Source organism: Labrus bergylta, chromosome 19 (genome assembly GCF_963930695.1).
Source record: "Labrus bergylta chromosome 19, fLabBer1.1, whole genome shotgun sequence".
NCBI lineage: Eukaryota > Metazoa > Chordata > Actinopteri > Labriformes > Labridae > Labrus > Labrus bergylta.
Window position 1 is genome coordinate 8,119,630 of NC_089213.1, and position 27,777 is coordinate 8,147,406.

Consider the following 27,777-nt stretch of genomic DNA (forward strand, 5'->3'; position numbering starts at 1 on the left):
TGAGGTCGTCTGGGCCAGGCCTCCTCACTGTGCCCAGGATAAGTATGAGGCAGCTTTTGGTTTTTATGCCCCCCCCCCACCTCTGGAACAAACTGCCAGAGAGTCTGAGGTGTGCTAAAACAGTTGACACATCTAAATCAGGGCTCAAAACATTTCTGTTCAATGTGGCATTTGAGTAAACCATCATGTCGGTTATTAGAGACATTTACCTGCTTTGCTTTGTTTTACTCACAGATATGTATATGTGTGTATTTACAATACGTTTTTACAGTTTTCTTTTGATCAATTACTTTTTATTCAACTTATTTTGTATCCAAATCTTATTTTACCTACTGTTTTTACCTCAACTTGTTGTATTTTGTTTATTGTATTATTACTATCTTGTGAAATGTTGAAATGCTTTTTGTGCCTATGTAAAGCACTTTGAATTGCCTGGTGTCTGAGTCATTAGAGTAATAGAAGATAGATAGATAGATACTTTATTGCTCCCGAGGGAAATTCAAAGCATCCAGTAGCAGGTTAAAGAACGTACATGACATGAAACATTTGTTACAAATTAACCACAAAGCCGACTCCCCCCCCCCCCCCATACATATATATTAACCCAAAAAAAGATTTAAAGAATACCCCTAGATGAATCAAACTTAAACTGTGCAATTAAAAATAGATTCATACAAGAAATGTACATAACCCGTGCAGGGATAAAAAAAATGTATGTGCGATTTAAACAAGAACCTATAAACAGTTGAGGAAGAAATCTGTAATTACACCTGAATATAAAGAAATAAAAATAAATATAAATTAAAAAAAATGACTAAACTGGAGCTAATGTTAAATATTCAAAATGAAATGCACCCAAAGCTTTAATTGATCTGCTGTTTACTACGAATTACACAGCCGGACAGTGAACTCACCGTGGTGTATTTGCCAAGCTGGCAGAGGGAGGGGAAGGTTTCTTGATGGGCCTTACGAATCTTTTCAATGATGGTCTCCAGCTCGGCTGTCAGCTCGTAGCTCTCTGCCAGCTCCAGCTTTGGGCTCTCCTTCTTCTTCTTATTCCGGTCATTCCGAACAGCTGAAGGAGAAACAAAGGATTTGGATTAACGTCAACAATGACTTGAAAACTGATGACTTGATGGTCAGAAGCAAATTTTGGATGTTGATGGACTGAAGGCAAATAAAAGACAATTCTTGGAACAACTTTGCTGCTTTAAGCCTTTTCTTCTGACTTCTAAGGCATGCAGGGCGTTGTAAAGAGAGAAAGTTTCTCCGCAGTCTGCTCTGTCAGCTTAGTGCTGCTGGAAACGTCTCAAAAAGACAGAAAACCCAAGTGTCAGTGAAAACATAAGCACTTCATAAATCGATTTTGCATTTTTTTTTTGCAGACTAATTGTCTTGATCAATTTCATTTTACAGCGATTTTTGTGCAGCTAGGGGAAGAATTGTAAATTCATTCATTCACTTAACCTTTATAATGGTCTTGAGCTTGTAGATTTATTTTCTAGACTATTCAAAGTGCTTTTACACTGCAGGCCACACCTACACATTCACACACTGATGGTAGAGGCTTTTATGTAAAGAGAACATCAGAAGGAACTAATCACATTCATACGCCGCCGACGAAGCAGCGGGAGCAAGTTGAGGTGAAGCGTCTTGCCCAAGGACACATCGGACATGTAGCTGCAGGAGCTAGGGATCGAACCCCCGACCTTCCAGTAAGAAACGACTGACTCCGCCAATTTAACCAATTTAAGATTAAAGTTAAATAATTTCATATTTATATTAATGAGATTTGTGATAAATGATATTATTGTAAGTGGATACATTCTTGTGTTTGGCCTAAATTCAATCTTTTGAGAGTTTGCTGGCCAAAAAAAATCCTTACGTCTGCAGGGATGTTTGTGCCACATTCAAGGATATTCCCTCCAGGTATTCCTTAGTAATCACATTCAAAGAATAATGGACGAATAACCTGTAAACATAATGCACTGGCCATGGCTGTGGCTCGAGCAGACGCATACAAATGCTATTCACTTAAAACCAATCAGAAGCTGTTTTTACACATGCACACAAACTTGCAGACATGCAGACCAGGGTGGTGGTGTTACTTTGTAACAGTTATTCTCACTCAGTGTGCCATAATCATCTGTTTAAAGAAAACGATGTGACAGTGATGGTGGATGAAAAAATCTCACACAAGACGTGACCAGTGATGCCTTGACTTTACTGCTCGCCTTAGCTCTCAGTATATCACTTTGTATTTTTGTTGTAGAAACATCCTCATACATGATGTGGCCATGTAAATGGATAAACATATACCTTAACTAAACACTCCTCTCCCCACCTCCTCCACCCCCCTTTTCTTTTATTTATTTATTTCAAATAAGACTGATGACAACATACAGTTATTTCTTAAACCACCAACAGAGTGACTGTTTACCAATGTCATCAGCTTCTTATTCTTCACATTTTTATAGATTAAAATGCCCTTTCTAACCGATCATTGTATTTTCAGTTGTGTGCAGAAACGCTCAGGAGAGAGACTCACAGTACCAAACAAGCTTCATTAGCAGCAGCTCAGGTGAAGTGCACCCTGAGAGACCGAGTCCACAGAGTCTTGTGCTGCATTTGGAGCAGATCTTTGAAGTCCATCGCAGCAGGAGACTCACACAAACAGACCAGTTTTTATTACCCAACACACAGCATGATAATCCAACATCACACATCTGTAATCAGCTGCACGCACAACTTTAAAAATAACAAGGAGGGGAGATGGGCTCATCGTCGGTGCAGAGGGACTTTTCATTGGCCGGCAACACAACAGTCACACACTCTAATAAGCTCCACGAGCAGAAACGTCCTCAAACTAGGATCAATATTGGAGATGCTTTTGAAAAACGGAGAGAGGCTAGAACACAGAAAGGTTTACAGACCGATGCAGAGCTGACTAAACACTGAAGCTACAGTGTCCACCACATGGCAACCTCAACCTCGCATCGACTCTAGAGAGGAGGGGGCGACGGCTCTCTGCAATGTTTTGAATTTAGACTGCAGTACCCATTTTAAACACTAGGGGTCAGAGTTAAATCTGTCCTTTAACCAGTTAAAAAAAGTTCTCACACATGCTTGAAGTTATTATTTACTGAACTTCATTAAAATTACAGTTTTCAGCATTAAAATAGAAAATGAACTGGAGATTCTGGTCATCTTGTAGGCTCCTTATAAGCAGTGAAAAAAAACCCTCTGATAAACCCACAGTGCACCATCTGTAGAACACCACAACAGATGTATCAGCTAAACATCACGGCTTCAGAGTGCTACATCCACTCCTGTACAAAACACATTCATCACTCCACTGGCCTGATAAGTGGTGGGTGACTATTTTTAGCTTGATGCAATCTAGAAACTCTAATCTCTGGAGCATCGTGCACTGGTGTGTGATTAGGGATCAGCCTCCATGTGTTGGCATAACTTTATCATAGAGCTCCTGACACCAACGTCAACATCTGGCAGTTTTTTCTACCCCACACCGACAACACCATCAGCTCAGAGTGTTGATGGCCAGAAGGGTTATGATACTGACAGATTATGTTTATTTCCGTAATCAGGTATTAACCCCACTGTGTTTAACCTCAAATATCTAATCTGAGATTTCAACAATGTTTTATGCCCTTAAATATTGGGATTATTTTCCAATCTTTATTGAAGTGCAGACTCTTCCAGTTAGAGAGTATGAATGGTTGATTTCAGAATTTGAAAGAAGTTCCCTCAAAATCCTGCCCTTGCACTCAAATATACACTGTTGCACTTAAATTCGCTCTGCTAGTGATCTGGATTGTATGCTTGCAATCCGCTTGCGAATATCCAAAAATCCAGCTTCAGCCAATCACCTCCCAAGCTGCTTCCCTGCACTCTCGTCTTCTCTGCTTTAGGATTTTTTGTGCGACAACAAAGCATCAACCCTCTGGTGTTGGATGCGGAAATGCAAAAACCTGCAGTTCCTTGGGTGTCCACTTGAGGCTGGCTGCAGAAGCCCCAGACGACACATAAACACCCATATTAAAATGCCCATTTTTACAGCAGAAATAAACATGTTTAAATATCATATCTTTACAGCCACACACTGAACAGGAGGTCACATTTTTCATCACTCCTCAGTTTTGATTTTATGAATGATAAGAGTTATTCTTAATAAAGTGTGTGGTTGACCCGGCTGTTGAGCAGGCACGCTACAGCTGTATGTCAGGAGGTTAAAAACCAGCTCTAAGCCTTGGGTGAAGATTACTGATAGTTAGGTTGAAACAACATTTCCAGCATGGCAACCACAATCAATGGGTTTTCGAAGCCCAACCAATGGGTGATGGCATTCAGTCACTGTCCATTTTTAATCACAGTTTTTGGAAACAACCCTGCCAACAAACACACTCAAATAATTCCTACGCTTCAACTTTCTTTTACTTTGGGAGTCCAATATTCTATATGTCATAAAGAAAGCAAACGGGGAGCGTGTAGCCTACAGCTGCTGTGTGTGGAGTGGACCTATCTTTCTAATAGGAGTCTAATCCTTCTCTTAAGCCGAAGGCGTCTGAGAGAAATTACGCACATTCATTACATCGACAGCCTTCAACACACAGCTGGGAGTCCTATCAGACAAATATATAAGTACCCGAGAGTGTCCATATGCTGTTTATGTATGTTTCATATTGATATATATATATGACATCTTACACCCTCATCTCAAATCTCCAGTGCTCTCTTCATCGTCGTCGGATCATCTTAATGCATCGAAATGAAAGAAGAGTCAAAATAATTTCCTGTTTCACAGAATTAGTCTGAATGTTTTGGTCAGCTGCAGCCTCGTTCAGATGTCTGTCACTACGAGAGGTAGCAGCAACGTGCTGACATTAATCACTCCATACATACTGACCTACATCTGTGACCTACATATCCATTAAATATATATATACAGTACATATAGGAATGTATAATTTAAGCTACATTAACTATGATTGGACGGAGCGTGAAGCACATTAGGACAGTGGACAGGTTTATTATAATTCATTAAAAAAGGAAGAAATGCTTAAACACTCAGCCTGGCTACATTATCCTAAACAAGTCGAGTCTGGGCACAGACTACACCAGATTTAAAAAGGTATTTTCTGCTGCATAAGTCCTGAAAGTAATCTTCAGAAAAGTAAAATGAAAAGCATAGAGTTGATCCTTGTCACCTTGTCGCTCACTGTGGTTTATAGAGTCAGTGTGGGGGCAGGGGGAGGGGCTACACCAACAGAGGAGTGGGTCGATATGCGACTCAGTCCAGATCAAAATAAACACACAGCTACCTCAGATTGGAGACGTTCTACAAATCGCTGCAATGAACTCCAACCAAACTGTAAAAAAAATATATATTTCCCTTAAGTATCCTGGTTAAGACAGGCGGCAGCACAGGTAACCAAGTCTGCAACAAATAACTCACAGCCATACTTACAAATATGACATAAGACACATGAATACACTTAAGACATGAAATTACAAGTAAATCTTTGTCAAGATCGATATACAATAACAAATATATCAGGCAGAATATCTACAGCTAGATATGTCTTCCCTCCAAAGTCATTTAACATCCGCTTAAAGCTCTGTCTAAAATGCACGAATACGCTGGCAACATTTTAGTAATTTGAGCAATTCAGACAGCATGCAGGAATTTGCATGCACGTTTAAGTGATTCAAAACAAGAAACTATCCCTTATTGGGTGCCTATAGGACTTGTAACTGTGTTGCCATGGTAACGAAATAGGAATCAATATTGTTTGATTTTTACTGCAATTATAAGAAAGATTAAAACTCTGACATGGTGACAACCCATAATTGGAAGCTAAACTGTTCTGAGATTTAGTTGACGCATTTGAGCTGCTGGGTTGGGTCTCTTTCGCTCTCCTCAGACTGTAAACATGCACGCCCAGATGTGATTGGATAATTTGGACTACAAACACAAACCAGATGTTCAGACAGCAAAATGTCCTCCCTGGCCAACAGACTCTGCATACCTCTTAACTGTTTCCATTTTCACATAACAACCGTGCTTTTTTATTTTAGATGCAACTCTCAATGTCTTCTGGGAGAGATGTTCCCTCTCCTTCAAAATGTCTGTCTCTTTTCCCGGTGAATGATAAAGGATTTTCTTACTATCACATATAAACCAAAAAATGATATTTTGATCCTGATCACAACAAAAACATCTGCAGTAAAGAGACATCCAGAGGACACACATGGTGTGCCAAAGTTCTGGATAATCCTGTAAATGTAACTTCAACAGCAGAGGACGGACAGTAAAAAAAAAACACAAACACTCTGCCCCATGGAGGAGGGGGGGGGGAGATAATGGTATAGAAAGGGGGGATGGTAAACAATCTGTCCATGTGTGTCATTTGTCATTGTGAGGTGACAAATAGTGTCTGGCGAGGGGGTTGTGGTCCACACAGAGGCTGGAGAGCCACGAGACGTGATTTAGGAAGACAGCAACATGGCAACTGCAGCCCCTCAACCCACCCCCCCACCCCCACCCACTCTGGGCAATCAATTACCTCTGCACCCTGAGCAAATTACTGCAAGCATGAGCAGACACACCAAAATGATGCATCGGACAAGAGGCCGTGAAAATATACAGCTTTTTAATACCCACAGAGGGGGCCGAGGGAACCATGCAGCACACAGACTCGTCTTTATGTTGTTCCTGTGATCACTGCTCCTGACTGTCACATTCAAAGCCTCTGCATCTTTTATCGTCAATGGTAAATCTGTGCATGTTGCGCTTCATAACTTCTCACTCGCTGCAGTCAACTCAGGATCATTTCTAAAAATCAGAACATGCATAACGCACTTACACCTAAACATAAAAGTCATGGTCCAGACGTGATATCTTTACTTTGGTATCAACCAGGCTTCTATACAACTTGGACCAAATATTGAAACGATGCTTTTTGAAATGTCTCTCTGACTTTTACAAACCATAGAACAAACTGTTTTCAAATACTGAAAGCGCTTGCGTGTGTGTGTGTGTGTGTGTGTGTGTGTGTGTGTGTGTGGCTCTCACTAAGACCCTGCACCCTGCCTCTCTGTCAGGCTCTGCTTGAGCTGCTGTGAACGAGCGAGTCGAGTGTTTCTGAAGAGCTCTCCTGAGTGTTCGAGCAGGGGATGAAGGGTCATTGAGTGGAGCTGTTAAATACACTCTTCACAGCGCTGCTAAAATCCCTCTGCTATCCAAGACACTCATCTCCCCCCCCTCCCCTTTAGTTAATGAGCAATGTCCCACCCCTCCATCTTTTGTCCTCTTTTTAAGTCAAGGCGGCTGTGGAGTCGAGGACGGTTAAGAGAAGCTTCAGACGAGCCATCTGCAGACCGCCGGGCTCTCCCAGCGTCTCTTTGAGCAAACAGATGCAGCAGTAAATAAACACCATCTATCTGCAGCCCGCGTGGTGCAACCCGGGCCGCCTGCCACGGCACTTAACACTAACCAGGTGGGTGTCGAGCAACCGTAATTATTTATCGCTGCCACCTAAATGTTGAGTTTAAGCTAATGGTCTTGATGGGATGGAAGGGGGGGGGGGGGGGGGGGGGGGGTTGTCAGATGGGAAACCTGCTTTGTTAAGATTTGACCTTGGGGCACAGAACAGAGGTGAATCAGTTTGTCTCGTGATGGTTTCCCGGCCAGTTCCGAGGCTTTCCCACACTGGTATGACTAACAAACAGAACAGGAGGAAAATCTCCAAATGGCCTGTTTGAGCACACATTTTCTGAAAAGTGAAGCAGGCAAAAGATGGAGAGGATGGACTTTTCTCATCATTGGGAGGGGGGGGGGGGGGGGGTTGTAGACAGACTAGGAACACATTCTAACATTCAAAAACATGGTAAAGTGTATTTTTCATGATACGTGAATTTTGAGTTTCAACACATTTTCTTGCAACTGACAGGATCAGATTGTTATTCTAAGTGTGTGACAACATCACAGAGAGTATCCCAACATAGACTGACCTTATGGTTAAATGATATGTTGCTTTTTCTGAACCACCTCTCCCTTTAAAGCTACCAGTGGCTATAGAACAGTGACTATAAAAACTATAAAAACAGTGGCTAACCAAAACTAGATTTTTCTTAAAGGGATACTTCACCCATTCGCATTGAGCTTTGTATCATTAGAAACCTGGTAGTATTTTTGAATGGTCGTGCATTCCGTCCTCATTTTCCCCTGAGATGGGAAATCTTTGTATTTCTAAGTCTGAAAAGGAGCCTCCGATGACGCAAAAATCGTCATTTTGCATCATCGGAAGCTGTTGCAGTTAGCGGCGTGAAACTACAATGCTAGTTTGTCATATTTTCGACCACTGAAGCTACAGACCAATCACAGATCAGTGGGTGGGAACTCACTCCCAGAATCGGAACTTAACGTCCGGCATCTTGCTTGGAAGCTATGCTAACAGGCTCCATGGAGAAAGCTGATAATGGTGAAAAAATATAAATATAGCGGCGAGATGGCTGCTGCCGACAGGCCGGTCTTGGTTCCAGGCTACTGCGGCTGCCAGGGCCGCCGCTGGCTGTAGCAGCCAAGAAACAAAACCGGCCAGTTGGCAGCAACCGTCTCGAGGCTATATTGCTATATTGCTGGCCGCCGCCGGCCGATGCCACCTCAACAGCCGAGACATAATGCCTTCCTGTCAGCGGCGGTGAGGACGAGGAGCTGGGGCGGACTGGTAGTGTCGGTGCTCTCACTGTTTGCCTGTGGACACAGACATAGAGTCTGTTTTCTGACAGGAATTTCCAAGATGCTAATTCCTTCTGGAAGAAATCTCGGAATCAGTTGAGGAAACGGCCGTATGTGTTGAAGTAAATATGTCTGTAAATAGAGGACCTTAGTGGGAGTGGCCTGCAGTGCTGTGCATTCTGGGATTTGGTGTCTTTCATCCACATGAGCCAAAAAGACACTTTCTGCCTTTTCTCGGCCAAGAAGGCACCAACTTCAAAATTTATTTCACATTTCTACTACATATATGACCCAATGTCAATACAGATTCATGTTTCAATGGGTGAAGTATCCCTTTAAGTACTGTACCTCTCCCCTCCCAGTTATTTTTTTGTTATTATGTTGTGAGACTTTTGGTAAAGTCAGCAGTAGACCAGCAACTCCCGTGATCTAAAAGTGTCAGGTGTTTTTTGAAAAGAGCAACGTAGCTAACGGCTGTAACTGCTGAATAAAGGATTTAAAATTCCTGGAAGAGATTACAGACAAACGGGTCAAAGGTCAAGAATGCAAACACAACTCTAAACCATTGGACCTGTTCTTTATAAATACATTTAAAAAAACATGAGCAATTTTTTTTTAAGTGTAATCTCACACAAGACATTAAACAAGTTGTCAAACTCAAAAACTCAAGCTCTTCTTTTCTCCGTATTCTCACATGACTTCCATTAATACTCAAGGCCCATGCAAACCGAACATAACACACACACACACACACACACACACACACACACACACACACACACACAGTCTAACAGTCTTCCTCCCTCTCTCCCGCTGCAGATTCACCAGATTAATAAAACATCACATCAACACTCATGATTGTGTGAGACTCATGATCGCACACCACTAAAAAAAGAAAAAATACAAAGACACAACTTGTGTAATGACGCATACAACCCCATACCTGCTGGAGCTGCAGCATTAGCACACACTCATAGACACAATCACATATACACACACACACACACACACACACACACACACACACACACACACACACACACACACACACACACACACACACACATTCATAATATTGCCCCCTTTGTGCTCCACTCTAAGTATCCGTTCAGTTATCTGCAGAGGCACATGATAGCACGAGTCCAGTGTCCAGGAGCAGATGTTCATTTCTGGCTCAGGCCTCAGACCGAGCTCTCTACTCTCTCATTATGAAATAACCACAAACACAACACACAAGCTTTCAGATCATTTATAGCCTGTGATTGCCATTTTTAGTTTCTCTTCTCTTGGGTCAATATAAGTTGAGAATGTTTTTGTTTTTTTTAAATTTTATAGACTAACCAAATGGGAATGATCTTAACTGTTCCATAATGTGACGAGCTATACGGATGAGTTAGCTGTCGTGTCTTCAGTGAAATTTGTAATTTAAAAAGTAGACACAATAATGACGTTAAGTCACCATTTAAGTCCTCCTTTGACTTTTCAGTAAATCCTTGTAACAATATTTTTAATCCTTGAACCTAGCCAACCACATACCTGAACACTTATGACTTCAAATCATTTGATTTGGTACAAAACAACAATTGTAAAATGGGAGAAAAAGTCAACGAGAGGGTATGCATATTTTTTCTGGGTGTGGAGGAACTACGCATCCCACAATCCATTGCAACTCCAACGAGACCCAACAAACAATAGTTTAGAGCGCTTCTTTCAAATCGTACACCAACCTTCTTTCCATCTACATTTCCATGGTAACTGCGGGCTTCACCAATCAGAGACGTCCCTGTGATACTCTAGGATTGTGGGTAGTGTAGTTCCTTTTCCTGTGATCCTGAATAAACCATGTTTTTCTTTAAACAATGTTATTGTCATAGGAACGCATGTCTTCTGGAGCATACACCTTCGTCTCGCACTGACACTCAGGGAGCTCGTGGTAAGTCTACCTTGGATGGTTACGATGTCACGGCTAATATTCAAATCCGCTATGGAGAAAATGAACTGGATTTTTACTTCCTGAACCACACCGTTGAGCTCTATATACAGTGTATGTATCGGTTATAGTTAAAAAAATAAATGTACCAACCCTGTAGTCCCAAAAGCAGAATCCTCTCAGCATAGACCATTCAGGTGTTCAGAGCAAGGTGAGGATGCTACCCCCCCCCCTCACCTCCACCCATAGAAGCAGGGGAATAGTCCCCCTTTTCTCATCAGGGACTCTGTGGGGGGTTTAGCCTCAGGATATCAAGTCATCATCTTTTCCATGACTCCTCTGCTGAAGCTAATGGAGCATGAAGTGGACCTGAGCCATAAATGCTGATGCAATCAAAGGATGCCAATAACCTGTGAAATGCAAACGGTTCCTATAGATGACAATAGAGCAGAGGGGACATGAGGGCTCTGAGCGCAGAAGGTGACCGAGTTCCTTTTATAAAGGGTGTCTGAAGACATGAAGCAGCCTATTTTAATTGGTGTCAGGTCTTTTAAGTGGATCCTGTTAGGCCTGACTCTCTGTTGTTTGGACACAAAGTCCAAGCAGCAGGTTGGATAAACAAGTTAACAGGAAGTGGTTGCACCTCAATTTGTTCAGAGTTTTTTTTTAAAAAGCACTTAAACGTTTAATTCATACTTCTGTTTGTTAATATTTGATATCCCCCCCTCCATGTTTACAAGTCTAGATAATTTTATGGTGGTCCATTACAGACATACCATCCATTATCTATACTGCTTTTCCTGTTCGGGGTGGCAGGGTTCTGGAGACGATCCCAGCCTGTCATTGGGCGAGAGGCGTGGTACACTCTGGACTGTACGCCAGTCAATCACAGGGCCTGACATATAGAGACAGACAACCAGCCACACTCACACCTCCTGCAAATTTTAGAGTCACAAATGAACCTAACGAGCATGCCTTTGGACTGTGGGAGGAAGCCGGAGAACCCGGAGAGAACCCACAAATGCACGGGGTTGAACATGTAAACTCCACACAGAGAGGCTCCTGTCAGACGGGGATTTGAACCAGGAAACTCCTCGCTGTGAGGCAACAGAGCTAACCACTGTGCAGCCCCCTTTACATAAAATCCCACTTTACTCTATTTAATTGCAGCTGTTAGAAAGGTTTAAGTGGGTGATAATTTATTCAGGGAACAAAACTAATAGAACTCTTTTCACACCTTTCCTCGCCTCTACATTCCTCTAGATAATATGCAAACCTGTGCATCTTTACTGGGAGACTGCAGGCCTGAATGAATAATCTCAGAATTAGACTGCATGTGATAGTGGGAATCATATTAAGGAAGGGAACTGGTATTTTCATACCTGGGCGAAACAATTTTTCAAATATATTTTTTATATAAATGAAGAATGGGTTAAAAACTGTGTTTGAATGAAACCGCCAGACTGCATTAACCATCTCAGCAGAAACTAAAGTGGTTGGAATGATGATGGTGAATGAGCGTTGCACTATAGTGGTTAAAAAATAAAATCTGCTGTGATTTTCGGAATTAACAAGATAATTATCTCAGAATTAAAGATTACGCGGTGCCTGCTTTTCTCTTGGGGCCTCAGTTGCACTGCGTGGGGATCCAGTTTTCAGCAGTTACCTGAATGTCTCTCGAGTCTCCGCGCTGCCAGCTCGAATGCATTACGTTTTGTCAGTGAAACATGACTTATGAGATCAGATGATCCTGATAGATCAGAGAGGGGTTTGCGTATGGATTGCAAAGATCCAAGTTACCTGCGCGAAGTTGATGAACTAATAACGGCACCATCTTTGTAACCTGAAGACGTGCGTATCTCTCCTTGTTTCAAAACGAGACCAAAATAACTTCTGAACAGTCTTGGAAGGTTTTCCTCTTTTAGTGGTCTAAATGAGAGCTTCTGTTAGGATTTTGAGGAGGCCCACTGGTATCTCGTTAATTCAGAACATTTTTAATTAAAAATCTTGTTAATTATAAGAACAGAGCAATTTTTTTTCATGAAAAAGTAACTTGTCATTCCGAGATAATTATCTTGTTAATTCAGAAAAAAAAGAGCAGATTTCTATTTTCTCATGTGAATACAATACGCTTTGGTAAGAACAACTGTCAGGGCTGAAATGTAATCCATGTGTGGATATTTAAAGTTTTTGTTTTGGTCACTGACAGACTGTGAGATTGTTGTTCTTAGTCACAGAAAGGATTCCTACAGAGATGGACTTTGTTGACAACGCCAAATAGTTTTTTAAAACCAGACAAACCTCTAGGTCAAAATCCAATCACAGCGGCTTCTTTGTTACTGCAGCTTTGCTCCACCATACTTCACAATCATTTGCATTTGCAGTTAATTTGCATATAATATCTCATTTTCTCCTCACAGTCTATTACTGGAAATCCTTTGTTTTTTTACACGTACAGTAAACAATGCTGAACTGCGTCTTCAAGCTGCAGGCAGGCAGGAAATTGAATTAAATATGGCTGAATCACTCCCTTAAAAGCCCTGCAGACCTTTGGCACACCCTCATTACAACACTGCGTCCAAATAAAGGTCGTGTGTGTCAGTTTTTATGCTTAGCCGAGGTTAAAAAGTGATGTATTGATCAAAGCAGAATGCAGCAAAGTGCAATGAAAACAGATTTAGTGAATTAAAAATGACAAGCATAACGTGCGTGATGCAAACATCTCTGAAGCTTCTGCTGAAGACACAAAGACGGCATGAAAAGATCAGATGTGTGAGGAGGCCGTGACCTCCCTCATGTCAGTACTCAATAACATGAACGTCACATTTGAGGGTTCAATAATGTCATCGCTAAATGTTTTGAATATAATGTGAGAGGTTATGGGTCTGGACTGGAGTGCATTACAAAAAACTCCAAAAGTGGGCATTGTTCAAAATGACATATTTGGTCCCCAAAATAAATCTGGAGCATATATCTGGATGAGACAAAAGAATTATTTAGTTACTAAATCCTGTCATGTCAGGCATCTGCGTGTTATATTGAAGAAGAAGCCGTTCGAAGTGGACGTTTGAACGAGCTATCCAGCCAATAAAACAACTGCTGCTTCATGTTCTGTTCTCCTAATTGGTTTGAAGCATCGAGAGCCTCTTTGGTGTGCAAACGTTGATAACTGCACTGAGCTTTCAGAGTCATTTAGCATTTTTAAACTGGACCTGGCTGGATCATAATAAATGCATTCATTGAAAATGAAATGATTTGGGCAGATTTTTAACCTCTTGTTTTCAGTGAAGAATAGTTCCATAAAGTATACACTAAAGCTGTTTATAACTTGAATCTGAGTTTATACTGAGTTGGTCTGCTTCCTGTTGGACAGGAAGGTGCCAAACACCGGCAGGTAGCTTGTGTTAGCGTGCAGCAGCTTGCAGGTACACACACTACGTCCTGCAGTGAGTGTGTGCCTTTTAGGCCCAGAAGGAGGGGCCCAGTTTAAATGTTGCGTTTACAAGCTGCAACGTACATTTCAACAAGAAACTATTACATTGTATGTTTTATCAAACTTAACTTTGTCATAGTGGTGTAAAAGTGCATCAAAGTGGTATATCAGCATCAAAGGTTATTCACTTTTATCCAGCAAAAACCATGATTGACATTTTGACCATTCATTCCATTGTTGTAAATCATTGTTTTGTTAGAGAGCTTTTCAAACAGCAGAGTCCAGGTGTTACAAAACCACTCCTTTTAATCCCATGAAGAAATGTTTCTACACGTCACATTTTGCAAACTGGGTCTCAAACTCACACTCTTTGGACATTCCCACTCCGAAGCACTTCTGCAGGCGGCAGTACTGACAGCGGTTCCTCGTCACCTTGTTGATAATGCAGTTCTTGTCCCGATGACACGTGTACACCATGTTCTTCTGGATGCTTCTGCGGAAAAAACCCTGAGGAGACAGACAGACGCACAGACAGAGACAGAGAGAGAGAGAGAGAGAGAGAGAGTGGGGGTTTATGAAAAAGGAGACGACGTTAACCTCATTTTGTTTCTAATCTTCTGTAGCAGCCATATTTTCTAAAACATCCTCACAGCTCCTTGAAAATCCTGCCGCTTGGTTTCACAACATCGAGGCAGTCTGTGGAACAAGGAGCTGCATGTTTTGTCTCGTCTCTGCCGTTAAGGCGGAGAGAAAAGAGGGTCGCTGTGTTCCTGCTGGGAGCTCTGAGGAGCTTCAAGTGCTGGATTTAAGCTCAGAGAAAGAAGACGAGAGGGAACAGAGAGAAAAGAACCTCCGGGTGTCAAACAGAGACGCTGCTGGTTAAAATATGGATGAATAACCGGGGGACTTTGTTTCAGCAAGGTGACATTGAGCTTCTGAGGAAGGCCAAAGACATTTTTCTTTTCAAAGGATTCAGTCCTTTGTAATCCAGTAGTGAAATAATGGATCCTTATTGGCCTTACTGAATGTTTGGGTGCTTAATAAGAGAGAGAATAAAATAGATGAATACAAGAACATTTGGTTTCATCAAGGGACATCTGGAGAAGATAAATGAAGCCAGTGGGGAAGTGCAAAAAAAAAAAACCTGCAGTTCCTTGAGTATCCACTTCAGGCTGGCTGTAAATGTCATGGGAATCACTTTAACAACCATTCAAGAATGACTTTTTTTACAGCAAAAAAAAAACAAAAAAACATGTTTACAGCCTGGTTTAGAAAATAATTTTGTATAAATAGGTAATTTCTTTACAGGCATACACTCTTCTGGGGGTGAATTTCTTTATAACGCGTACATTTTGATTTTATAAAAGTTAAGAGTAGTCAGAAGACTAGAAAAGCGCTGTACAAGCTTAAGTACGTTTACCATTACTTACTTCAAACGGGGTCTGTGGCCTCTCTTTACCTTGCAATGTCTCATGGATCTCTCAATATATTTGGGTACTTGTCTTTCCATCATCTTAACAAACAACTTTCTATGATTCACTCGATCAAAAGCATCAATTAAACACATAAAACCTGATCAGTTTTTACCTGTTTACAGTGGGTTTTTTAAGCATCTATACGAAAGCCTGTGCCGTGGTAGTATTCTTTCTGTCACAACGAGCTCAGCTCAGGACTTCTGTGCCTTTACGACATTCATTCATCTGACTGATGGAGGTCATTCCCACTTTTTTGAAAACCTCTCAAGCAGCATGATGCCTCCCGTCAAAAACCAACACAAGGCCAACGCGGTATGCTCGCGCACAACTTCACACGCAACTCATGCTGCAGCTGTTACGCTTGTGTGATGTCAGGATTGACCCTTTAAGAGCCATTTTCAGCTGCTACCACTTTCAACCAAGTGCTGTGACACTTCAGTGAGGTGACGCCGGGCTGCCTACAAAACGGAGAGCGATGACAAAGACAACGCAGATCCTCCTTAAAAGGTCCTGATACACAGAGACAGGCTTTAAAACGGTTTGCTTCTAGTCAGAGTAGAAGAAGGCAGAGAAGCATTTAAAGGACATTAAAGGAGACTAGATTTCTTCTTGATATTAATTCCTCTGAACTCTTTTTTTTGCAATGACCGTCCATCGCGACGGCCTGTTTGCACATGTTTGAGGAGCTGCGTTCAGTGAAAAGAGAAGGGGGTTGGGGGGGTTAAAATTCCATTTACCCTGCCTGTGACAAATGGGACCTTGCCTTTTCATTAGTGAAGCAGGATGCATGATGGGTAACAGATTAGATCACAGGACTGAAACGGCTGACTCTGTAGCCCATCTCCACTCGGCCTCGAGCATCCGTCAACCTCCAGACCGCCCGCCCCCCCCCCCCCCGGTAGAACATACTAGCCAAAAGCAGCCAATCGTGTCTCAGCCTTGACGTCACGTGACCAGTGCGAGGTCACCTCCCCTCAGTTGGTATTATTCATTTTCTTAATAGAGGCCTTTATCCTGGCTGATGTAAGCTACGTGAGCTCGCAGACATTACCTGCAGGCTCTGATGGATGGACGGAGGAGCGTCCTGCGTCGCCATCAGTCGCCATATGAGTGCGTTCAGGTTGGGTGCAGAACTCAAGGACCCTCAGGTACTTATGTCATTCAAAGCTGAGAGCATTCAGGTCACTTAGCCTTGGAAATCTCTGCGTGTGTATGTGTGTGTGTGTGTGTGTGTGATAAGTGTGGTACAGTGTGTTAGGGGTTATGCTGGAGCTAGAGCTGCTACAGTTTGTGTGTTGTGCCCTTTCGGCAAATCACTTCCCAAAGACAGATTTGCATTTTGTGAGCTAAAGCGATTTAGTGAAGGTTCGTCGCTGGTTCATCGCCTGAGCGCCAGGGTTCTTTATTCAAACTTTGCTGCATTGGGAAGTCCAAAATAAAGGTCACTATTGTAATAGCTCGCATCTTGCACTGTCTGTATCACAGCCTGATAATGAGAAGTGCACTAACACCTCTGTGACTCACCTACTGGCTTGTTTTGGCATTATTCCCCTTCATCAAGTTACTTTCCTCTATCAAAAAGGGACGAAAGTACTAACTTAGTATATGCCACTTTCAGAGCAGATTTTCAGACCAAAACAAAGAATCTATTCCAAGCTCATCCCCCCCCCCCCACCCTTCTCCCTCCACACTCCCCCCACCCCTCCCGTCCTGTTCAGCAGGGCGAGAGACACAAGCGGACGAGTGCCTATAAACATCTGTAAACAAGACCTGTGGTCAATTACAAGTCATGAAACGCATCTCTAAGATGACCTGGTTGTTATCTGCTGGTCTATTTACGCCATCGTAAGTCTTCTGTTTGGTTTGGAAAGTTTGTTGGTTCTCCGTCAGTCGTTCTCTTGTTTTGATGCCTCCAGCTTCCCTTTGTGAACAAGGCCATCTCTCTTCCACCACGTGCTGGCAGAGTTAACGTTTGGACAGGTAGGGGTAAACTTGAAAAGAAAAAAAAATGTCTGAAATGACATGTTTGAGCCTGCGAGAGAAACATAAGCAAGCAGAGAAATAGTTCTTGTAAAGCTCAAAACACCTTTACATCACTCTCTTCAAGGCCACCAGAGAGCATGAATTGACCTTGTAGTAAACAAGAGTTGCTGGTCTGCCTCCGCCTCCATTGGCAAGTCTTGCTTATGTGACGGTTTGAGATGGTTTTGTTTCGTCAGTGCTAGTTTGGATCTCACACAATTCTTTAACAAGCAAAAACCACAAAGAGATCGAGGCGGGCGTAAATGGAGTCTGGTTGCTTTGAAGACGGCGGTGTAATGGTTGTTTCCGGCTTCTTAAACCAGTATCTTACTCTTCAACAAAAAGGTCCGTCTCCATAGCGATCCTTACCAAATAGACTGATAAACAACTTGATCCCGTCAGTTGCGAAAAGAAGAACTTTTTGTCGACGCACGTTGTATTTTGGCATTCCACCGCAGCCACTTAAAATCATTCATTTGCGGCATTTGAACAGTGCACTGAAGGAACTGCGAAGCTTTTTGTTTCTAATAACCATTCACCACGACGACCACGGCTGCAACTCTTTGTCTTTTTGAATTTAACCTGTGACTGTCATGGAACAAAGCAATCTGTTTCTGCACATAGGTGAAGCGTGTTTACTGTATGGAGGTTGTCATTGTGCGTATAATGTGTGCATCGAGGGGGCTGTTTGTGTATCTCAGCCGCAGTCGTGAACAGATGCAGCGACTCAAATCACTCCATCTGAACAAGCCTCGGGGGAAACAGCAGTGTGACACCGACACTCGTACTATCATCACATCTGCTCCTTTGACTCCATTTTTTTTTATACACACCTCTTTTTCTACACTCATCTGTATTCTTCCTTTCTGTCTCTTTTTTTTTACATCTTCCTCTCCTCCGCCACAGGACACGGCTGTTGACCTGAGACTGCAGACTGCTCTGATATTCTCCGCCGCATGTCCTGCGGGGTTTACTCATTTGAAGCTTATAAATGTGCAACCAAAGGACACCCTCGAGCCGAGAGTTGTACAGAGCTGTTTACCTTGGTGGAAGTGCAGCGGAAGGGAGGGAGGAGAGGGTGCTGCTGGGCTAAATAAATGATAGGATCAGAGGTTGGAGCTGTGGGGACACGCTGAGAAGGATTCACAAGTCCAACACGAGGATGCAGAAGACGACACAGCTGCTTAATGCCTCACACAGTTTGTTTGTGCACGATGCAGCAGTTCATCTACCAGATCTTCAAAGTTTCAGATGTTTCGATTAAAGCTGCGACATGGTTTCTGTGTGGATCAAACGTTCCTCAGTCAGTCTTTTGGTTTATGGAAATCTTTAATAGGAATTCATTTCCTACTGCAATACAGAATCTTATTACAAACCATTCAGAGCCAGGATGTAACTTCTAGTTTTATAGTAAGAAGCGAGGAGCAGACGTCAGGAGATGCAAACAAACACAGGAGACAGGTAAGTCATGTCGTACACGATTAACTCCCATTAGCAAACTTATATTCAACACCTTTTTTTCCCCCTAAACCTAACCACAATGCAACTTTTTTTGCAACTCTGGCTCTTTGTTCGCTATGCCTGTGACCTAATAGGGGGACTTCTTTCCTGCAAGCGGTAGACTCTGTAGACACACACTTGGCGGGCAAGAAAAATGGTTCCTGGCGCGCTGGTGGCTCAGTGGTTAGTGCGCATGCCCCATGTATGGAGGCCGTGGTCCTCCAAAGAGGGCGGCCCAGGTTCCAATCCCACCTGTGGCTCCTCTCCCGCATGTCATACCCTACTCTCTCTCTCTCCCTGACTTCTAACTCTACCCACTGTCATATCTCTCCATTAAAGGCTCTCCCAAAAAAGGCTTCCTACTGCTGCATGCTATGAGAAAGTTACCTGCTCAGTTGCTCCCTCTTTTTAACCAAAAAAGAAATGCCAATTGGCAATTTTCCCCTCAGGATCAGTAAGTATATACCCTTATGATCAAATCTTTAAAATCATCTTATGTGGTGAAATATTTTGTATACAAGTAAATGCATCAGTTAAAAAATCAAGGACATGAACTATCAAACTGATGTGCTGCACAGTGTATTATATCAGCGTTTCACCTCCCAGCTCCGATCAATGCTTACAGCAGAGTTAATTGTGAATACGTTTACACTCGCTCTTCATACCAGATCTGTCCATGTTGTACTGCAGATAAGGCCTCGGAGATGTCGGGGCATCAGGGGACACGAGCCCAGCCACCTGGGAGACGAGGCCACTTCCCCCCGGACTGATAAACTGCACCTTAACCGAGATCATTATCCAACATCTTGTTATCTTAATGGGCCCGGGGATCGGGTGTCAGAGCAGCGGCCCCCGCCATCTTAGGCCTTCTCATTTACAGATTAAAAAACGAAAGTGCCGCCCATTAATTATTTAGTTACAATCCAACCCCTTGTCCACCTGGCCTCCTCCCCTTTCCCTCTCTCTCTCTCTCTCTCTCTCTGTGTTCCTACCATCCACTGGCTGTCCGGCTCTCTCGATTCGGCCGTGGCGTTTTGTGTTGCCTGAGCATTCAGTACAGCCAGGAGAGAGAGAGAGAGAGAGAGAGAGAGAGAGAGAGAGAGAGAGAGAGAGAGAGAGAGAGAGCGAGGAGAGAGAGAGAGAGAGAGCCGGATTAGCTTTCGCTCTTAATCGTGTCGACATCTTATCACTGCCGTGGAAAGTGGAGAGGACACTGGAGACCCTGGGGGGTTCCAGAAAAATGAGGAGGAGAAGTAAAGAGGAGAGTAGGGAGGGAGGGAGGGAGGGAGGGAGGGTGATATTTATCCAGTTTATCCAGTCCAGGCTATTACTTACACCTGCAGTTCACTGGAAAGACACGGCAGAGTTCAGGACGGGGACTCTGCTGGCAGAAAGAGACCAGATAAGCAAATGATCCGGTCCGGTTTTAGTAAATTAAACAGAAAGAAGTCACCGATAGCTGTCACATGAAAACTTTTAAGTTAAGGTCCTGACACACCAAGGAGATCGTCGGCCGTCAGTCCTAGTTGGACCGTCGGTGAGCAAACGTCGGCCTACTTTATGTGGTGTCGGTCCCCGTCTGCCTTTTTTTGGCCGATTCAACATGTTGAATCTGCGTCGACGGTCGTTGAGAGGGATCTCTCTGATTGGCTGTTTAGGAGGTTTCATTTCTCTCCAGCTCTCGACACAGGTTCAGGAACGCCGCTGTAGTATCCATGCTTTCACCCGTTAGTGCGGTTTCTCCTTATTTGTCGCCTCCGCCTCTTCTTTTCTTTTTCCACTAAAAGACCAAGGACTGACAACGCCAGCGCCATTTTCAACTTTTAAATCAGACATTATTCTCGATTAGTAGGCTACCTATAATACAGCGCCACAGTCAGCCTTCGTCGCCACTAGTTCTTTGCCGTCTGCTTGGTGTGTCAGGGCCTTTACATATCGCTCCTTTAATATTTACTTCACTGAAACCTAACAGAGAGGAAGAACCCTGCAGTGTTTGTGTTAAATCAGACAGTGAGGTACTACAGAAAATCTGCCATCAAAGAGTTTGGGCGTAAAGCAATATCACTCATTTAACTACAACTGTTTGAGCTGACATTTATCTTTTGTGGAATTTTTACAAATGGCTTTGTTGGCCAGTATAAAGAGCTGCATGACGCTCACAATGACTCAAAGACAGAGATGGATTGACTGAAAGAAACAAAGACTTTTTGAACCTGCTCATCCCAGGAACATTGAGTTGTTTCTTTGTGCTTGCACAGTTTTTCTTCAAATCAAGGACTTCATTCTTGGTAATGTTAAAGAAACTTTCTTGTTCATCAAATCTTTTCGGCGTTGCCTGGCATGTGAAATGCAACAGTTATCGAGCTTTTCTCAGCGAATAAAATGTCAAGGTATTGACATTTTTACGAGGCATTTCACACAAAACCCTTTCTCCAGTGAACACGTCAGGGACTGACTTTGTGCCATGCGGGTTTTTGTCTAAGCTAAGAGCAGAGCGGTGACGCTGCTGTTCAACCTGCTGTATCAACTGAAGAAACAAAACAATTGGACAGAAAGGAACCCTGGACTGCACAAAGAGCTGCATTGTTACTGTCGCAAATGTGAAACCTGGACAGATAAGGCACAAACAGAGCGGCAGTCAACAGCTACAACATGGAAAACCAGAGAGAGCTCTCTCAGACCCCCACTCCTTCTCCTCTCTGTTCCTCCTGTTCTCCCCCACCTCAGTAACCCAATCAGTGCTTATCTGTCCATCCGAGCACCTGAAGTGCACAGATGGAGCAGCAGATACAGGAGAGATTGAAAGGCGAATAAGGGGAGAGTAGAAAGGAGAAGGCCAAAAAAAAGAGGAGGAAGAAAAAAGGAGAGATAGCAAGTGAGAGTGGGGAACAGAGGAGCTGTGTGACTCACCGTCCTGCTCTGAATAGCTGCAGAGAGAGACAGAGAGCCGGAGCCGAGCGAGAGGCAGAGAAAGACAACGGAGGAGGTTTCAGATCACCCGGTCCTCAACAGACGCCCCACTGTGGCCCTATTCTTCAGGTCGCTGCTCTCCATTCAGCGCTCATCTTTCGGCCGCGGGACCTGCCGGGGGCCCCCAGAGCGATCAGAAGCCATCTTTAAGCTCTCTTGCTCTCCGATGGGAGGCCGCCCCCCCCCCCCCCCCTTTTCTGCTCACTTACACACTAACACAGCACACAGAGTTAGACCTGCTGCTGACCTGTCACAGTCACACCACTGTGTTTCCAAAGTGAGGACACGTTGCCCCGGCAAACTTCGTCAGAGGGTTATGTTTAGGATTTAGTTAGGTTAAAGCTTTGAATATAATGCCGCTATAGCTCAACCAGCAGTTAAGACAACCTCCATTTACGTTTATTTTCTCACCGAGCACAGAGTTAGCTAAACATGAAGCTAACGTACCAGCTTTACTGTTCTAGTCGACTCTAAATATTCTCCTGTACACGACATTTATGACGTCCTGATTCAACCACTTTACATTTGAAGCTCCTTAACTGGATAGTTTGGGTTTTTTGAAGGGGGGTTGTATGAGGTAGTTTGTCAGTAGTGAGTATATTAGCTTCAGGAGATGTTGGTTAGCTAAGCCCCTCCATTAAGATAGCGGCAGGAGTGCAGGCACTGAAAGCAGGCTTTCATTGCAGCAGAAAGGTAAACCATCTTTCGCTCCATGTAACTTTGCTAATTTCCGGACAAACTGAGGTACAAAGCAAAAATGTGGTAATGAAAAGAATCGCAGCACTTTGCTTTTCCACTAGCAAGCGTAGCACATGTTCTTCCGCCGGCAGTGCACTGATCAGCTGTTTGGTTCTGTGGGCATCGAAAGAGACAACAAACACATGGTTGGCTTTTACAGCGACTATGATACAGATTTGATTTACTTAAAGGGCGTAAAACAAACCCGTCTTTTACAATGTGTAGCATAACTTCAGTGCCTGAGCTGACCCACATCTCCTGTTGCTAATACACTTACTATCAACAAGAGTACCCCACTTCAAAAATAACCTTTAACAAACTAAACAAACAAAAACTTTGGTTTGTTACTTTAACTGAAACTTTTGTGATTCCATTAAAATGTCTTTTTTTCCTTCCCCTCATCGATGAGCTGACATTTCAAGAGCAATAAAAAGTGAAAAGTTGTGTTGAAAACTTTTCTTTCCCCCTAAAGCATTTATTGAACAGATGTTAGTGTTCATATGAGTCACGTCAACATCATATTTTCACTGGAGGCGGACATGGATGCTGAACGAGACTGCGTACAACTTGAGGATGACCAGTGTGTCGAATGTGAAGACCTGTTAGCTCGTTCAGGCTCAGCTCGCCTCTGCACCAGATTTCTAGGATAGACATGAACTATTTATTTATTAATTATTGTCACTGTTCTAGTTTCATGCATAATCCAGCAGCAATGTGGCAAACTAGCACTATGACGATGTTGTGAAGCAGATTTGTAAAATATCCAGGGTCATGTTGTGCTTTTAAGTGTGTTTTACATTTTTTGAATGTTCTCTTTTTCTGAATGTAATTCCTTCTGTTTGGCACATTTTTGCACACGCAGTTCAAACACAAATTTCTGCCTTTGCGTGCAATTGTTGTTGTCGTCATAATTGTTGCTCTGTGTTCCTCGCCTTGCAGCACACATGAAAAATGTGTGCTTAAAAGGACATTTCAAATTTCCAAAAAGATGTTGCTGCCTCAAAAAAATCCATTAAAAACTCACAATGTTGTCTTTAAATTTGAACTATAATAAAAGACAAAATAATTTGATTTATGGTCTTAAAAGTACTTTCTCTGTAAATGATGTCCACTAGATCAAAACATCTGTTCATAATAAAAACTCTACAGGGCTCCTTTAATGACAAACTCATATAACTTAAAGAGCATCATTCACAGTCAGGAAAGCTGTTTTAGCAGACGAGTGCTAATTCTCCTGACGGTTAAAAGAAAGCATCGGTTCCTCAAACAACCAATCGGCCTCCACTGCAAGATGCGAAGGAGCACTTCGCATACCGTTACTTCACTTCACAGACACCCGACAACCTGAGTTCAAAGTACGCGCACACTCCAGGAAACGCACGCTTTCAATCAAAACCTCCATCTCTGAGTCAGTATGAGCAGCCGAGCAGCAGGTTGCTCTGCAGGGAGGAGAGAGGCGTCGAGGAACAACAATCATATCTATTTAATGTCACACCTCTGCAGCCTGACCCTCTCCGTTTGATTTTCTCTCTCTATTAGCGCTCGTGCTTCTTTTATGTTACACAACGTTGACGGATCACGTTATGGAGTGTGCGTCAGCCTCAGGGGGGAGGGAGGGAGCTGTATAGATTATGGTGACAGGCTGAACGAAGGCAGAGAACCAGGAGATGCATGTCCTATTTTCACTCTCTATCTCTGCATTGTGTCAGCTCGACATCAGCGCCGTCCTGCTGCAGCAGCTGGAGGTAAATAAAGAAAAGACACTCTGTAGGAGGAGGCTTATGACATGAGGGGTGGGTGATGTGTACATAAGCAGGGGAACAGTAATGATAATTATGGCAAACAACAGAAAAAAAACAACAACTTTTTTTTCCTATGTAAATGACAGATGAATGTGCATTTTACAACTACCCAGGGACACATACAAAGAACGCAAAACAAGTGTTTGTGCAGATTCCCAAAATCAGTCTTTTATTATTCAAAGGAAAAAGAAAAATGAATATTCAATCTTGTTACCAGATTTATAAACTCCTGCATAATGCATCGTTACACCGGAGACTGAGAGACTATGTTCTTGATCGTATTTCTCTGTCAGCACGATATCTCAACATCCAGAGATCAAAACCCCTGACGGGGGGGGGGGGGGGGGGGGGGAGGTGGGGGGGCATGCTGTGTGCAGTACTTCTATAAGACCTAAATTAACTCCACAACAACACATTAGAATGTTTTTTATCCTGGCTTTAAAGAAGGATACAAATGTTTTAGACCTCTTTACTTTAAATATCAGTTTTAGTTTTGTTCATACAGAAAAACCTGCAAAACTCAACTCTGACCGTCTGTTTCAATCCGACCTGTGGCTCCTTTCCTGCATGTCATTCCCCACTCTCTCTCTCTCTTCCTGATTTCTGACTCTATCCACTGTCCTGTCTCAACAATAAAGGCAAACAGCCCAAAAATAAAACAGCTCAACAACACAAAAAGTATCACAAGTTATATTCTATGTGGAAGGTGAAGCATTCTTTCTTTTCATAAATGCACTTCGCTTTTATGTGAGTCCACATAGTGTCAGGGATTCTCTTCCGAGAATTATGACAAAAAGTGGTTTTGTTAAGAAATCAGAAGTGAAGGTGAGTTTATTCATCTATCCCTGACCCCTTCCTGTGGGTTTAAAGTGGAAAAAAAATGTGTGCAGAGAGGGCTGAGGGTTCAGATAGAGGAGTGTTTCTTTTTCCAGTGTGAGCATTCTGAATTGTGTTTTATTCAAAGAGGTTATGGTCTCCCGCTTGTCAAACCAGTTCCATCAAACTAATCCCGCTGTGTCAACGCCTCAGGACCCAACAAGTGAAAAAGAGAGGGGGAGGAGTGTTCACGGCTCAGAGTTTTGTCTTCATCCCGAAAGGCCTGTCAGCGCTGACGACACGCGTTCACATTCTAGCCGTCTCTCTTTTATGGACATTTCAGGGCTTATGCAAAACAATGTTAAGATGTCAACTGCTCTGCACGCTTTTTCTGCCCCCAACCCTACCTCAGTGAGATCTAGTACGACCGATTCTTCAGGTTTCTCTGCCTTTACTACGATAAGACTGAGGGGAAAGTTACATTTCAGCAGCATTAAAGTGAGACGCTTAGCGGAGATGAAAATTAATTTTCTGTTTAGACTTTTTCTTCAAAAGTAGGTGTGCCTTGCGTACATGCTTGTTATGGTTAAAGTCAAAAAATAAAAGAGGCCACAACCAGCCAATCACAACCAATAAAAACCAGCCACAAAATGAAGTCTAGAAAAATACTCACATTTCACATTTTGGTTCCCACTTTGTCACTTGAATGAAAACAGCTGGTCACTTACCGCGAAACAGTACGGACAAAGTTACAGGAACTCTAATCGGATTCCTTTCGACAGTTCAAAATGGCATCTGGGGCATGTAGTGAACTTTTTGTATTTGGACTTTTCAGAAGGACACAGTGAGAGATGTCAAACGATCAGGAAGTGTGGGGGTGACTGGATGTGAAGGCTGCCCTGACTTTGGAGGATTCCTTTGACTTTGGGTCGACACAGATGAAACTGTCATCTTGTTGCATATGCATGTGCTTCTGGACGCCCATATGCCTGCTCCCTGTTTTAACAATTCAAATCAGCTCTGTCCACACGGCAGGTCTGCAGAGGCCGGGCGACGCACCAACTCAGACATGCAACAATCAATCACCGCTAAAGGTAGCACTTAATCATACTGTATACATTCTGTTTCATGTGGAGTTTGTATATTAGTCTTTTTTTTTTTTTTTTTTTTAGATCTTTTTTTGGGGCCAGTTTTGCCTCCATTATGACATATGACAGCTGAATAGAGACAGGCAATGCCGGGAGCAGATGGGGAATAGGGACGAGACTGGACCACAGCGAGACGTCCCGTCCATGTAAATATGGTGTAGATACAGGTCAGACAGCGAGACCTGCGCGCCTCACTCATAGATAGTCATGACTCAGAGGTATTTACACGTGTTGGTTATATTGTCCAGACGGCACGTTTCCTACTGTACATCTACCTCTGAATGTATCAACTCTACAGTCATCACACAGCAGACTGGTTTATACCCTTTAATCTGTAACTAATAACAGACGTGATATAACCTTTAAAGCCCTTTACAGTGATTCAAATCTGACAATGAACTGGGAAGAGGCATACAGTGCTAGGCACAGCTGTTTCAAAGGAAGCATTACAACACAACATCACTAAATGATGCTGTTCTTCAACTCTACAACTCACTTAGCAGACGCTTTTATCCAAAGCGATGTACATCAGAGAGTAAGTACAACTGCAACGACCGAGAGAGGAGGAAACAACGTCAGTAAGTGCAAACATACGGCTTTAAGTCCGATCGGAAACACAGGTGCTGACAGGAAGCGACCAGAGGAAAAGCACAACATCCACAGCTGTTCTTGAGTTCTAATCAGCATCAAAAACCTCCTAAAATCGTCATTATCAAACAAAACCAGTCATCATCAATATCATTAAGTGCGTAAGTATTCATAAAGAGCTGGGTCTTTAGCTTTTATTTAAAGGTGCAGAGGGACTGCGGATCACATGGAGTTTGGAAGTCTGTTCCGCCACCGGGGGGCGACAGAGGAGATGAGTCTAGTTAGCGTCTTAGGACTCTGTTGTGAAGGTTGGATCAGACACTTTTCATTGGCAGAGCGTAGAGGCCATGAGGGAGTTTTCTTTTCCCCTTTGTCCCAGTAAATTCAACATAAAGGTCATATTCGCATTAAGTGAATACTGTCACCTTTGCCACCTGCTTCAAAGGATGACCATGTAACCATTACTTCCTGTTTAAAGCTCTCGACCTAAGCTATCTTGTGTAGAAATTCAAAGTCATATTAGTTAATTAAAGAACCAAAATATGTAAAAAATATATATATATATTAGGCCTTGGTTTAGAAATACCAGACGAA

The 27,777-nt window shown here is 42.9% G+C and overlaps 1 protein-coding gene across 2 annotated transcripts in view; it reads right to left on the reverse strand.

The window, feature by feature from the left end:
• Positions 1-27,777, reverse strand: part of LOC109987541 (retinoic acid receptor beta) — a 106,482-nt gene that overhangs the window by 33,019 nt on the left and 45,686 nt on the right. For both annotated transcript variants that reach the window (XM_020638646.3, XM_065948318.1), the window contains exons 3-4: positions 14,490-14,631; positions 915-1,075 (exon numbers count right to left, since the gene is read on the reverse strand). In XM_020638646.3, coding sequence (XP_020494302.3) covers positions 915-1,075; positions 14,490-14,631 — 303 coding nt within the window. The remainder of the gene's footprint in view (positions 1-914; positions 1,076-14,489; positions 14,632-27,777) is intronic.